Source organism: Asterias rubens, chromosome 15 (genome assembly GCF_902459465.1).
Source record: "Asterias rubens chromosome 15, eAstRub1.3, whole genome shotgun sequence".
Lineage (NCBI taxonomy): Eukaryota > Metazoa > Echinodermata > Asteroidea > Forcipulatida > Asteriidae > Asterias > Asterias rubens.
In genome coordinates this window covers 1,130,328-1,144,137 of record NC_047076.1, presented here as the reverse complement: position 1 = coordinate 1,144,137, position 13,810 = coordinate 1,130,328, and the positions used below count along the sequence as shown (strand labels likewise).

Sequence of the window (13,810 nt, the reverse complement as noted above, 5' to 3'; positions counted from 1 at the left end):
TATACAAACAAAAACAACATGAATACAAAATGCTTCAAGGTACTCTCGCTAATCAGTACTTTTAATAGTTCAGTCATTTAAAATGTAAAATGTCAATGACTAAATTCAGTCAGTTTGTGCAATTTCTTACACAATTTGTGTAAATCTTGACATTGTTTATGTCATTTCAACACAATTTGTGCCACCTACATCATATAGTTCTGAATGGCAGGAACAAATCAGGTCTTAACATAGAGTTATATATAAGAACTAGAGGGCGCACTGGCCTAAATACCCAGCGACCCGGCATGTGCGCAGGCGGCCATTTTGTAAGTTGACAAAACAGGCATCGCACAGCGTGTGTTTGTGCGGCCATTTTGTAAGTTGACAAAACAGCATCGCGTAGCGTTCAATAAACACCAACTCCAACGTGAACTTCATATTCAACGCGCGTACAGAATGGTGCGCGTGTCTCCTTGCGATCCCGTTGCGTTTGTGCAAGAAGCATCACCAGTGCGCCCTCTAATTCTTATATATAACTCTATGGGTCTTAAACAGAACCAAATATTTGCATAGTTGTAGAGAGACAATCTTTATAAAAGTTATAACTTTTCTTAAAATATATACAGATATCTATTTTTTGACAATGCTATAAGAACAGTGGCTCTTAAAAGAAATGGAAGACATTTATAATTAATATATGATGTTTATCTACAGGATCCATCATTCAAACTTACAGTACTGGGGCCACAATTTGCAAATATTGTGATGATGCAAGAGCTCAACCTCACTGAAGACAAGAATTATAACAAGATATTATTTCTGGTAATAAAACCAAGGAAGCCTCTTTAGTGAGCCTGAGGAAACCTGTAAAGAAGGGTGCTTGCTACGGAACCAGAAACACAGGGTTTCCCTAGTCTCGAAATCAAGTCGGTCATTTTTAAGCGCGATGTGGTCACGGGGACGGTACACTCATCCTCGATCCAAGTATGTGTGTGAGTCAGTGGTGTTAGAGCTGCGCACGCGCTACCTACTAATGTTGCATGAATGTAAAATCGCACTGTGACTGTTGCATGAATGGCAGAATGTGTGTTTGCAATAGGCAGTGCCTAACGACTTGTCAGCAATTCTAGGTTAACCACTACTCTTCCATGATAAGTATTACTACCAATGTCTCAACCGAATGACAAAGCAAATATGGTGCAGTATCTTGCTCAGGGACACAAGTGCCACGACCGAGACTCAAACACATTCTGCTGATCAGAAACACCAGAGCTCGAGTCTGGTGCTCTTAACCGCTTGGCCATGACGTACCACCTCGATGTGCAGTTTGAAAGGATCTTCACACCAGAATCACCCCCTGTCCTAGGGATGATCAATCCTACCAAGACAATTTTTTTCCAGGATGCCTTGCTGGCTCATAACCCTTGAAACTGGTTCATTATAATGTGCTGGAATCTGGCACATTTCAATTAAGCCTGCTGACAATCCATGCCAGCTCAAGTACTGTATTGTAACCTGCAACAGAGGCATCAAGGTAAAAAAACAACTGCCCCCCCCCCTTATTCTTCTTTGATCATGTGATTTGTCTTAGGCCTACTGCATGACGTTTTGGGTGACTGTGTAAAAACATGATTCAGTTTAAATGGAGTTGCGTCAAAATACTTGCATTTGCAAGTGCCACACAAGCACAAGCCAGTAACCACACAAGTTTTTAACAAGTGCGCACACAAAGTAGTAACTTTTGGGAGCCAATCATCAGCATTGTTTCTCAGTACATCCCTACCAGGGTTAAGTGATGAGGGCCATTGTTGGTACGGCGCGCTGCCCACACAGCATCAGCATCTCTCAAAGACTTTATATAAGTCTGGCAGGTTGGCAATCTGAAGAACGCTAGCGTCTTCTGCTGAACTCTTTGGAGGTAAGAGAATTGATTTGAAGGCTGGATAGATGACGTGTTCAATTGTCCATCTCCAATTATAAGATGGCATCGCTGACTCAGTTGACGATGGAACACTCGACTCCTAAAAGAATATGAAAACATCAAATTATTAAAATCTGTAAAAATCAAGTCACAACAATTTATAATAGCCTGACGTTTAATCAAAAAGGATTTTAAATGTCTGTTAACAGGGTTTATGAAATCAGGCCCTGGTGGATTATACCTTTATAATAGAGAGGTTTCGCAAAGTGTACGGATACAGATACAGATATGGATATGACAACCGTATCCCTTCACGTCAGCCGCGTGTTGGATTTTGTTTCGCAAATTATAGGTATGTGTCACTTATGCGTTTTTCCTGACAAGCACGACCTATAGAGACCCCCTGTTTGATACACTGCATTTTCTTATCGTTTTGCTTGAAAATGACTAACAATTTTCTATCCATATCAAGCACGATACCAGTGAAAGCAATTCCAAGGGAAATGTTTTTGATCTGGGACAAAATGATAACTAAAAGTCTGCAAAACAATATCCGTTTTTCTCGGACGTGTACGAGCTCCTGTATCCGTTGCTAATGTGTGTGCAAAATACGATAGTCGCGGCTACGCGTCACCTGAAAACACAAAGTGTTGACGTATCGGTATCTGTATGTGTATCCGTAGACTTGCGAAACCTCTCTAATATCTTTGTTTCACGTGCCAGTCAGAAGCCATACTACCAGTCAACTGGCAAAAAGCCAGGAATCCTACCCAAGTTTATGATACAACCTGGAAAGCGGCAGCCAGAGGATCAACCTAAACTGCTAAAGGGATGCAACTTCTTTTTTGGGGGGGTTCACAAAGATTAATGACAACCAAAGCATTTTTATTATTTCATACACACCTGATCTTGTTTTTCATCTCTCTCCTTCAGACGGATGTTTTTATGGATTGAATAAAAGAGACCCGTCTCTTTAGCAAAGCTCTTAAAACAATCCTCTTCTTCATCCCAGTCAACCTGGTATGGAAAAATGAAAATAAGCAAGAGATAATAACAAATATTTTTGCGTTGACAACATGTAGATAAATACCTTTTAAGTATGATGGTTTTTAGAAGAACCATAGGACTCAACATTTCAGAATACTCTGTCCGCACTCGGGACTGCTGGATTCCAACTGGGTCTGGGGGTTGTGAGCCTTACATGCTGGATGCGTCTGGCAAGTTACGGAGACCGTGCCTTTTCCAGCTGCGCACCGCGTCTCTTGAATTCCTTGCCAGACAAGCTGAGGGACACACCTGATCTATCTACATTCAAACACAACCTCAAGACTCATCTGTTCAATTTGTCAGCTTGCTAGCTTCCGGCGCCTTTGAATGGTACCATTCCAGATACTGTGCGCCTTATAAATTTTGTGTTATTATTATTATTTTTATTAGCTGGATATATTTAGAGCTGCCTATTTCAATTTCTGCTGGTTTTACACAAATTGGCTTATTTGGAATTACCTAGGGTTGTAGTGTGATTTAGAGAAAAGTATTCTTAGGATCTGCTGTTATATTCTTTGGAGCTAGACTCTTATTTTTAATTAATCAAGGGTTTCTGATATTTACCTCTGTGGCTAAGCGGAGTACATACATCGGCAGTCTCTCTAAGGCTGGTATGTAATTATCCAGTAAAAGGGGTAGAGTACAAAGGTTTCCGTCCTGCAAACGAGACAAATAAAACAAATTATACAGAAATATTTATTTGTAAATAGCAGATAATAAAAAAGTTATGAGAGTCACATATCAACACAAGACCACGGACAGCCACTTCAAGGTGAGGGCTACTATTAACTGATTTGGGCTGTCGACCCAAGTCAACTGCTACTAGGGTCACGTTGCCACCTACTCCTGGGGCTGAAACAGGGTTACCCCCTTCACAGTCTGTAAGTTCTCTTTCCTTCCTCAGTATTGGATTTAATCGTGTTGTATCTCTCAATGTTTCACCACTGACATTATTGTACTTTTTATCTGCCCAAGAAATGAAATAAATATACACATAAATGGGGCATAGGCCTTAGGCAATGAAACCCCGATGACCAGTCACCTTATCTATCTGCATTGAGAAGTAGTCGTCGAGTAGTTCCGCTTTGGAGACGAGAAGATCTTGAACATATTGAGCCAATTGTTCCTTGGGTCCATCATCGGATGTCCATCCACTCTCCTCTGAGGTCAGAGCTAACATCGCTAGATCGTAGATCGAAGCTGGTGTCTGCATCAATAAGGAATAACCAAAAATTTAGTATCGATTATGAACACTGTGATTACAATAAAATTTACTTAACTGGGCCAAATTTCATGGCTCTGCTTACCGTAAGCAAAGAATAGGGGAGCAGGGAATTCCGCGCTTACAATAAGCGTATTTCATGGGTTAGCAGGGAAATTGCCCGTGCGCCTGCGTACTCCATGTCCTAGGCATTCTTCGCTTACACAGCTAGCGCAAACATTTGGCGCTTGCACAGGTGATATTGGCGGTAAGCACAGCCATGTAATGCGGCCCTGGTGTTGAACATAATTTACTTTTACCCAAACACTGAGGTGTATTAAGCACTGTTAACTCAATACTTTCCCCCGAGTTCAGTAAAAAAAATCCACAGGCAACTCAATCGGACGGGATTTGAGCCCACAACCTTTGACAGATGGACCTTCTGGAGCAGATGTCTTTGTATTAATATTCAACATTTATATAGCGCCTCTCCAAAGGACCTTGGATAAGGTCAAAGTTCAGAAGGTGAGTTTACTTACAGAGAGCCTCATGATGCCTGAGTTGCTGAAATCAAAGATCATGAGTTGATAGAAGAGTTCTCTGGTCAGCTTGGAGGTATTGACAAGATACAGCTTAGTTTGATGCTGTAGCAGCGCAAACTCTGCGTTGACGCAACCAACAAAAGTATGATGTCTCAACATCTCTCTCAAATCTGTTACGAGAAAACTGATGAATCAAGGATCGTTTGAAGTATTCATTGTACCCAAGAACCTGTTTTTAAAGGCAGTGGACACTATCAGTTAATACTCAAAATAACTTTCAGCATAGAACCTTACTTGGTAATGAGTAATGGGGAGAGGTTGGTAGTATAAAACATTGTGAAAAACAGCTCCCTCTGAAGTAACGTAGTTTTCGAGAAAGAAGTAATTTTCCACGAATTTGATTTCAAGACCTCAGATTTAGAATTGAGCTCTCGAAATCAAGCATCTGAAAGTACACAACTCCGTGTGACAAGGATGTTTTTTCTATCATTATTATCTCGCAACTTCGACAATAGAGCTCAAATTTTCAAAGGTTTGTTATTTTATGCATATGTTGAGATACACCACATGAGATGACTGGTCTTTGACAATTTACGTATAGTGTCCAGAGTCTTTAAGGCACAACAGTTTATCTCTGTTCTCAAAATTTCTCATATTTTGAGTTAGGATGATTTGCCATGGTACAGCCGAGGAGTATACAAGAAGAAGCAAAAGTTAAAGGAAGGGCAGATGAGGATCGTCGATTTGGAAGTTTCTTTGAAAAGAGTTCCTTGATTTACCTTTATGCATGTCATCCTCAATCTTCTGCTGTAAAGATAAGACGCTGGTTAATTGAATCTCTCGATGATGGTGTCCTTCACCCCCACGCCGACCTTTACTTGAACTTTGACCTGACATCTGGACATCTTCATCTTCTTGCAAGACATCATCGATTGGGCGTTTCCTGTAAGAGAAAAGAGAGAGAGAGAGAAAAAAAAAGCTTTTATGCCTAAAATGTAGCATACTTTCAAGATGACCAAATAGAATTAGCTGTTGCAAACAACTTACCAACCCAAAGGGCCGATGGTATAAATGCAAAAAATAGGGTCGAAATGTCAGGCAATTAACTATTTTTTGGGCAAATTTTTAAGGTGCTGCATTACCTGGCAGTGAATGTTGAAGATGTAGCTACATCCTTTTTGTTAATTTCCTCCTCCTCAAGATCTTTGATTAACTCAACGTCGCCTCCTTTACTCATCTCAGAAAGTTCATCATCTCTTTCAGAGTCTGGAGTTGCAAAAAACAATCAAGTATTACTATGTTACAAATAGTAATAGTGGCTTTTAATATAGCGCTCAGTGACACTCGTGGCGCTTCAACATTATAACCCCTGGTCACTGGGACATTATATATCATTTATTAAACCATCTCATCTCTCTTGGGAGTTTACTGCACGTGCTGATGAGCATGTATCGCACTATAAGCTAATCAATCACAGACACCATCTCTGCACAGGTACCCATTTATACCCCTGGGTGAAGAGAACCAATTACAGTAAAGAGTCTTGCTCAAGGACACGAGTGTCATGACCGGAATTGCATAATTTCTGAACCAGTAATTAAAAAGTCGCATCAAGGCGATCCTTCTGCTGCCACTTCCAAGGTTCGTTCAACCCCAAATTTCTGAACACGTCAAAAAGGTTAATCTTGAATTATTTAGTCAATTTAATCAACTTACCAACTGATGGCGACATCATTTTCATTTTGGGAAGAAAAGCTTCTAGTTTTTGAGCCTTGTCATCAGTTCTGACCATCTGATGAGCATAGACTGCGGTCTTAGACGCTGAAGAACTTGAGATATCCGAAGACCCAGACGACTTCTGGGTAATTTCTGAGACAGATACTGGAGCTCCAGGAAGCAATGCCTATCAATTCAAAAATTGCGAGTTGAATACAGATTTGTGACCAAAAAATAACATTTATTTCTTTCTCTCTTTTTTTTATAGAATAATCCACCTGTTTATTACAAGAAATTATATATATTTTTTTCACATGTTTTTTAAACCATTTTTTCCTAGGATTGTGTTTTACTTTTAGGTTTGTTAATAACATATTATTTTTTTTATTTTTTTTTACCACTTTTCTTTACAGGTGTTCACCCTCTTTTTTTATTTACAGATTTACATAACCATACTATTTTTGTCACAGGTTTTGTAACCCATTTTTGTTCCGCAAATATCCTTAAAGGTGGTAACCCTGTTTCAGCTTCAGGAGCAGGCAGCAACGTGCCGCTGGTGGCAGTTGATTTGGTCCAAGAGTCCAAATCAGTTAAACGTAGCCCTCGCCTTAACGTGGCCACGGGGCCTTGTGAGTTGGTCGATACCTCATTAAAAAATATAATCTTGATTGAAAACAAACCATTTGTTCACCTGAGTAAAATAAGTCCTTGAGGCGTTTGAGCCCAGAAGTTTCTGCTCCACACATTTCTGGATATCTTCAATTATTGCTTCCTCGTGTAAGAAATGTACTTCTTGTTTAGTCGGATGCACGTTAACATCAACGTTGCTTGGTGTAATCTCAAGACTGTTTACAAATCAGTAAACAAACAAATTTAAATTGTGTCAAAAAAGAATGAATAAATGCCAAGTAACAAACCACAAGGGAAATTGACTGGGTAAGTTTATATAAAAAGTTTGGGGTTTGAATAAAGAAAATTGACTGGAGTGGGACTCGAATCACGACCTCCGGATTATTAACTGGGATTAACTGAGTCCTAAAAATTGGAAATTGCAGAAAATGAAAATAAATAAATAACTCATAAGTTTTGATAGATCTATTTTATAATAGGTGGATTTAGAATGCACTCTAGCTTTAAATATCAATATCCTAAAATCCATAGACATTTTTTGCTTCCATGGAGTTCGGATATATATTAGTTTATAAAAATGTCTGATAATTTCTGTATATCGTTTTTGCGAGTAATATTAAAATTAACTCACCTAAGGTAAAGAAATGGATGGGAATTCTTGGGGAGGTATGCAACATAGACCATCTCAATAGCTTTCCTTAAACTGGATGAATCAACAAGACGATCTAAAGAATAACAATTAAAAAACACAATTTATGAATAGAAGTTACTTTTTTACACTTTGTAAACAAATCTACTACAAAAAGTAAAAATGTCAGAAAATAAAATGAATATTGTGGAAACTGCAAGAATTTTTGTTAAATTTCCGAAGAAAATAAATTTAAGTTGCAGAGAGTAAAATTGGAAATTGCAGATAATAAAATGAAAATAGCAGACAAGTACTTACGATTGATGAAAAGTAGGAAAATACATTTCTTGACGGAGTAATTTGCATTGGAGATGAAACCACGGAGCTTAAAAGCAAGCTTACTATTCTCACTCTCAACTTCCATAACTTCCCTGAAACAGAAAAAAATAAACAAAGAAAATATCAAATTAATAAGTAGGATTTGAAACTATTCAGGAAATTTTTGCACTAGCACCATGTGTAAATCTCTTTTGAGTAGCGGTGGTTCTGAAAAGAACTGGTGGTTGACAACTCAACGTTTTGATCAGCTCTGTTTAGTTTCGGTTTTAACCCTTACACCGATGTGTGTTAACACTGTATACTCTTAACTTTTTCCGAGTTCTGTGAAAAAAAATCACAGGCATATTACTCGGGTGGGATTCGAACCCACAACCTCTGCAATTCTAGAGCAGTGTCTTACCAACTAGACAGAGCGTACTGATCAAAACGTTGAGTTAGTCAACCACCAGTTCTTTTCAGAACCAAAATTATTCAAAAGAGATTTACACATGGTGCTACTGCAAACATCACCTGTAATTACAAATGGTTGAACTGATAAAGCTATGGATGGGATGCAAAGCCAATGGTCCTGCATGTTGTGTGACGCACATACAAAAACCAGTGAATTTATCGAAAAGAGAAGGGGATCGCCCCGGTATTCCTGGTTTGATTGGCAGCACATTGTGCCACAGCACTGCTATGGATTAGGTCATATAATTCTAACGTAGCTCCACATTCCTTGCAGGAAATACTGTATGTAACAGCACCAGGAGCGTCACTAAGTGATGGATATGGGAGCTCTTTAAGAAGCGACTATTATTATGGCTGATTCTAGCGACTTTGGTTACAGCTATGGCGATCAGTGATCTAGCCATAGCCACTACTGAAGTCTTCAACTCACGACAGTTTAATCTTACCTAGCAACAGACGGGCCATAGATGGTTCTTATCGTATCGAGAGTGGAGGAATTCTGAGTTGTTCTGACGTCAGATGAACTCTCACCTTGCTGAGAAATATGAAGTAGAGATCAAAAATAATTTACATAATCTTAGAATTATAAAAAATACATAATAACTTGTTCTTGAATGTATATAGTGCATTTTTACAACAATGTATCAGTGTGCTTTACATTTGTAGTGATGTATAGTAAGCAGGTTGTAGACATTACGTATTGACAAATAATAAAGTCACCCAAGCGTGCCAGTGGCCGGACTGTGTGAGCGGACCAACCACGAGGCAGTCTTGAGTCAGCTGTTAACCGAGTAAGACGTTCGTCCTCTGCACCTTTATTCAGCCGAGTCTCAGGACCCAACCATAGCCAGCGCTATACTACACATTAGTGCCCTGATGTCGATTTCACCAAACTCTTCCTAGGATTAATCTTAGGAATTGGGACAAGTAAAAGTTCCGTATCCATAGATGTTAGGACGCCTTAAACTCATCCTAACTCGAGACAGGATTCATCCTAGCATTTTGTGAAATCAGCTGCTGGTCATTGGGCAAATGACATTCCTTTAATCTTTCTCAACTCCCTTGCTGAGCTTGGCAAGGTTAATTCAAGGCCTGCAATTCTTTGTTTTGATATTTCAGAATCTTTTGTATGTTTCCTCCTAGAGTTGATCCAAACAAACTCTACTCAAGTTTTGCTGACTTTCTGAAGAAGAAATCATACAGGAAGAGTATCATGCTCGTCAAACACTTCACTTATTTCTTTGTTCTGATAGTTTAGAATCATTTATATTCTACTAGAGTAGATCCAAACAAACTCTACCCACCTTCTTCAGGGTGAAGGCTACACCAGCATTGTGTATAGCGTAGCGACTCACAACCTCAACTATTTTATTATGTTCTTCACTGGCACTCTTAAGGGCTTTCCGTCTGGTTGTCACATTATAAAACAGATCTTCAACCTAAAAAAAAACACAAAGGTAATTGTTCAGTCATACATAAAAATGAAATTCAAAACTTTCATAAATTCACATATAGCTCTTTTAATTACCACCACCCTTCCTCCAAAAGGCATTTGCCCAATTAGCCTTTTTGAGACATAATGGACACCAGGAGTACTTGATTTTGGAAGATAGAAACCCGGCCGGGACTACTACTAAGGCTATAGGATCATTATTAACTTCACTACCACGGAGTGAGTACTTAAATGGTCTCAACGTTTCGACTTGCTTGCTTTTGTCATCGTCAGGAGACTAACTTCTTTAGAAGAAAATAAGAAAACGTCTGAAGGAGAAGACCTACTGTTATTTGCGTTCCTTTGTTTCCTGCACACGGCTTGACCGGACCTTTAAGTTTACCGTCCCCATAGCTGCCCCTATCAAATAAAAAATAGTATAAGTATGATAAATTATAACTTTTCTTGGAGATGAGCAGAGATCTGTAGAAACATCACCAACCAAATCAGCTTTAGTTGTAATATCTCAAGTTTACTAGAAATAGATACTTCTTAGTACAAGGGATGAGAGTCGTTGCTGACAAAGAAGTCTCAAACTTTGATCACAAACTCAGAATGTACCTTGAAGTGATGCCAAGTCAACATTTTGATAACCCCTGAAGTTATGGATTTCAAGGACGCTTTTGGAAACAGTGTCCTCAGTCATGTCAGTACCAAGAGCATGACTTATTTAATTTGGAGAAGAATACAGCATCTTCATACCAGGTAGACTGTAAAATGTCTGAATTCAGATAAACGTCTGAATTATGTCATCCCTGTATTATCCACACCATGCAAAACTTGAAACATCACTGAACTTAAATGAATTGGTGGGTTCGAATCGCACCCGAGTAATATGCCTGTGATTTTTTTCACAGAACTCGTGTAAGTACTGAGTATACAGTGCTAACACATTGGTGTAAATGGGTAAAAACCAAAATGAATTGAACCAAGTTACACTTGAACTTTATAGAGGTAATAAAACTTGTACTATTTGAGAATACTTACTTATAAGCGCACTTAGATTCTTCAGTTCTGGTTGTGATCGTTACATGGGCAACGTGACTGATACTTGCTAGAGCCTGGAGGACAAAAAAAACCAACCAATTAATAATAATAAGTTCTGCCGGGGTTCTTTTGTTCTTTTGTTGGTTTCCGATTGTTTGAGTGCACCACCCCAACAGGAGGTTGTTCCTACATACATGTTTATCTGCTCGTATATATATTTTTGTATTCTTTTTAAAACTATTGTATTGTTTGTTCTTGTTGATCCTTTGCAATTTTTAGTTTTGTTAATGTTTATTGGTGAATAAAATGAAATGTAAAAAAAGAATTTGTTTAAAATTGGAGTAATCACATCCGTCATAAAAGTTTAAACAAGTTTGGATTTGTTTACCTCACCACGGAAACCATAGGTAGCAATATTACTGAGGTCTTCAAACTGACGCAGCTTGCTTGTTGTAAAACGTTCACACACAATGTCCATGTCTTCTTTCTAGATTAGAACAGAAAAATGTAGTTTAGAGAAGATCCAGAATTACATTTATTGAGGAAATTATTGAGTAATTGGGAGGGTGAAATTATTGTAAGTTATCTGTGAGATGGAGAGAGCGGGTTTAAGGCCGAGTAGAAGTCAAGGTGGAAGTTATTTTAACTGCCTCTAGCTACCAGGCAATCTCGGTGGTCTAGCTGGTAAGACACTGGAATAGCAAGGGTCGTAGGTTCGAATCCCAACCAAGTAATATGAATGTGTTTTTTATCACATACCTCTGGAAATTACTGAGAATTACAGTGCTAACACACACAGGTGTTACACCAAAATGAATATTATTGATCCTGGATGCAAATTTCCATCTATTAAGGAAGTTGCAATTTTCCTGATGGTCATAGATCTGAGGGTATATTTGGCAATGTTCTCCTCACCTTTTTACAGGTATACAATGGGAGACTTTCTGGGACGATAGAGGGCAGCAGACTTACCGGGTAAATCCATTGTTCTCAGAATTATGCGCATGTTCAGAACTACGTAAACAATGGAAATTTACCCGGTATGTCTGCTGCCGCCTAGCGTTGGAAAGTCTCCTATTGGATACACCTAAATTTGAAAGTAAAAGTTTTAAAATTGCAAAAGTGTAATGAATGGTCCCTCGTAGCTCTCAGGTACTCAATGACAAAATGACTCAATGAGACATGGCCACAACTACACAGTTACTCATTGACTCAATGTCTCAAAAACTAAAAGACTCAAAAACTCACTCGTATTCCTGTTCCGTTGTCCTGAATCTGCATGAGTTTCATCCCTCCTGATTTCACAGTCACTTGAATACTGGTGGCTTGAGCATCAAGGCTAAGGAAAGAAGTAGTTCAAAAACCTTTAAATTATAATTTTTTTTTGATAAACCGGGCTGTCGAATGTCTACAGAGTATGATATTTGGTCTTTGATGGAAAAGTAGGAAAATTTTATTGAGTAGTACGGCTGATCAAAATCATGTACAGTAGTGTTTTAATTTAGTCTTTTCCAGCTACTTTACTTATTTATTAATTTATCTGAGGGAAAAGAACTCAGATTTCAGAAAGAGGAGTACAGCAGCCGAGTTAATAATGGGTCCAATATAATGTTTATAGTAGTGTAACCTATTCCAAGTTTTTTTTATTTCTTACCAATTTTCAATCATTTCTTTGAGTGCATTTGCAGGTCGCTGAATGACCTCTCCAGCCGCTATTCTGTTAACAACGGTCTCATCAAGCCTCCTTATAGTACTTGCTGCCATGGTTACAACTGTTTACCTTTTCCTAGCGGAGGTGCGACTTTGATAAAGGCATTTCATCTATAAAACACAAAATATGATTACTTTTACCATTATGCTTTGGGAGACCAAAACAGAACATTGGTTGACATAATAATTATCAATACTGTATCAACTTTTAATATTCAGTCAATGAAGCATGAAAAAAACAAAACATTCTATTTAATGAGGGAATCATTTAATTTTTTTCTTTAAAAGTAGACACTGGACACTATTGGTATTTGTCAAAGTTCAGTCTTCTCACTTGGTGTATCTCTCAATATGCACAAAATAACAAACCTGTGAAAATTGAGCTCAATCGGTCGTCGAAGTTGCGAGATAATAATGAAAGAAAAAACACCCTTGACACACGAAGTTGGGTGCTTCCAAATGCCTGATTTCGAGACCTCAAATTCTAAACTTGAGGTCTCGACATCAAATTCGTGGAAAATTACTTCTTTCTCGAAAACTACGTTACTTAGAAGGAGCCATTTCTCACAAATTTGTTTATACTATCAACAGCTCCCCATTTGTCGTTAAGGATAACTTTCCGTATGGCGCCACTAACTTTTCACTCATTTTTACAAAAAGGGATATCTCATTGAGGTAAATTAGAATTTTAAAGATACTATATTATTTCATATCGAATGAAAAAGTGGTGGCGCCATACGGAAACTTTTCCAAGGGTAAATTTAAGTCAAGCATAGACCCAGGAACTGGGATGCTGTGTACTCCATGTTTCTTCTCTTATCATAGACATAAATGTTTGTAACAAACAAACTACAATTTAGGAAAACCACTTTTTAGTGGATCCCTTTTTAGTTTCACACAGAACAACAGAATTCCGAACACACATCATGTCATTGACGTCACATCACTGCACATGAACCAACATGACGTCAGGGAAAGGGTGATAAATCATTGTCATCCAGCACAATCTAACTAATCAGTTTGTTTACAAAGTAATATTTCTTCACTTACCAAGTCTAATTGCATTTAATAATGCTCATCCTCATGTTAAAAAAAAACACACAAACTGTACTCCGTCCATCTCGTCCGCGCGCGCCCTGTTGAATGAAAAAATTGAAAAGAAATA

The 13,810-nt window shown here is 38.3% G+C and overlaps 1 protein-coding gene across 2 annotated transcripts; it reads right to left on the bottom strand.

Moving 5' to 3' along the window:
- Nucleotides 1-455: 455 nt before the first annotated feature.
- LOC117300012 (DNA mismatch repair protein Mlh1-like) lies at nt 456-13,779 on the bottom strand. Of its 2 annotated transcripts, XM_033783663.1 has the most exons (19): nt 13,696-13,779; nt 12,590-12,756; nt 12,184-12,274; nt 11,324-11,422; nt 10,936-11,009; nt 10,236-10,308; nt 9,761-9,895; nt 8,903-8,991; nt 7,986-8,098; nt 7,671-7,764; nt 7,101-7,254; nt 6,410-6,596; nt 5,836-5,959; nt 5,473-5,636; nt 4,691-4,863; nt 3,993-4,157; nt 3,515-3,607; nt 2,807-2,920; nt 456-2,003 (listed from the first exon to the last, which is right to left on the bottom strand). In XM_033783663.1, the coding sequence occupies exons 2-19, from the start codon at nt 12,697-12,699 to the stop codon at nt 1,818-1,820; spliced, it is 2,238 nt and encodes a 745-aa protein (XP_033639554.1). In that variant the 5' UTR covers nt 12,700-12,756; nt 13,696-13,779; the 3' UTR covers nt 456-1,817. The 2 variants fall into 2 exon arrangements, with proteins under 2 accessions (XP_033639554.1, XP_033639555.1); XM_033783664.1 differs by lacking the exons at nt 10,936-11,009; nt 12,184-12,274; nt 12,590-12,756; nt 13,696-13,779 and having other exon boundaries at nt 11,324-11,416.
- Between the last annotated feature and the right edge of the window lie 31 nt (nt 13,780-13,810).

Coding starts and splice junctions, on each gene's coding strand:
- LOC117300012 (XM_033783663.1), bottom strand. CDS start 12,699: ATGGCAGCAAGTACTATAAGGAGGCTTGATGAGACCGTTGTTAACAGA. Junction 10,309..10,935: donor GAATCTAAGTGCGCTTATAA/GTAAGTATTCTC, acceptor TTTATTTGATAG/GGGCAGCTATGGGGACGGTA. Junction 4,864..5,472: donor TGAGGATGACATGCATAAAG/GTAAATCAAGGA, acceptor TTCTCGTAACAG/ATTTGAGAGAGATGTTGAGA.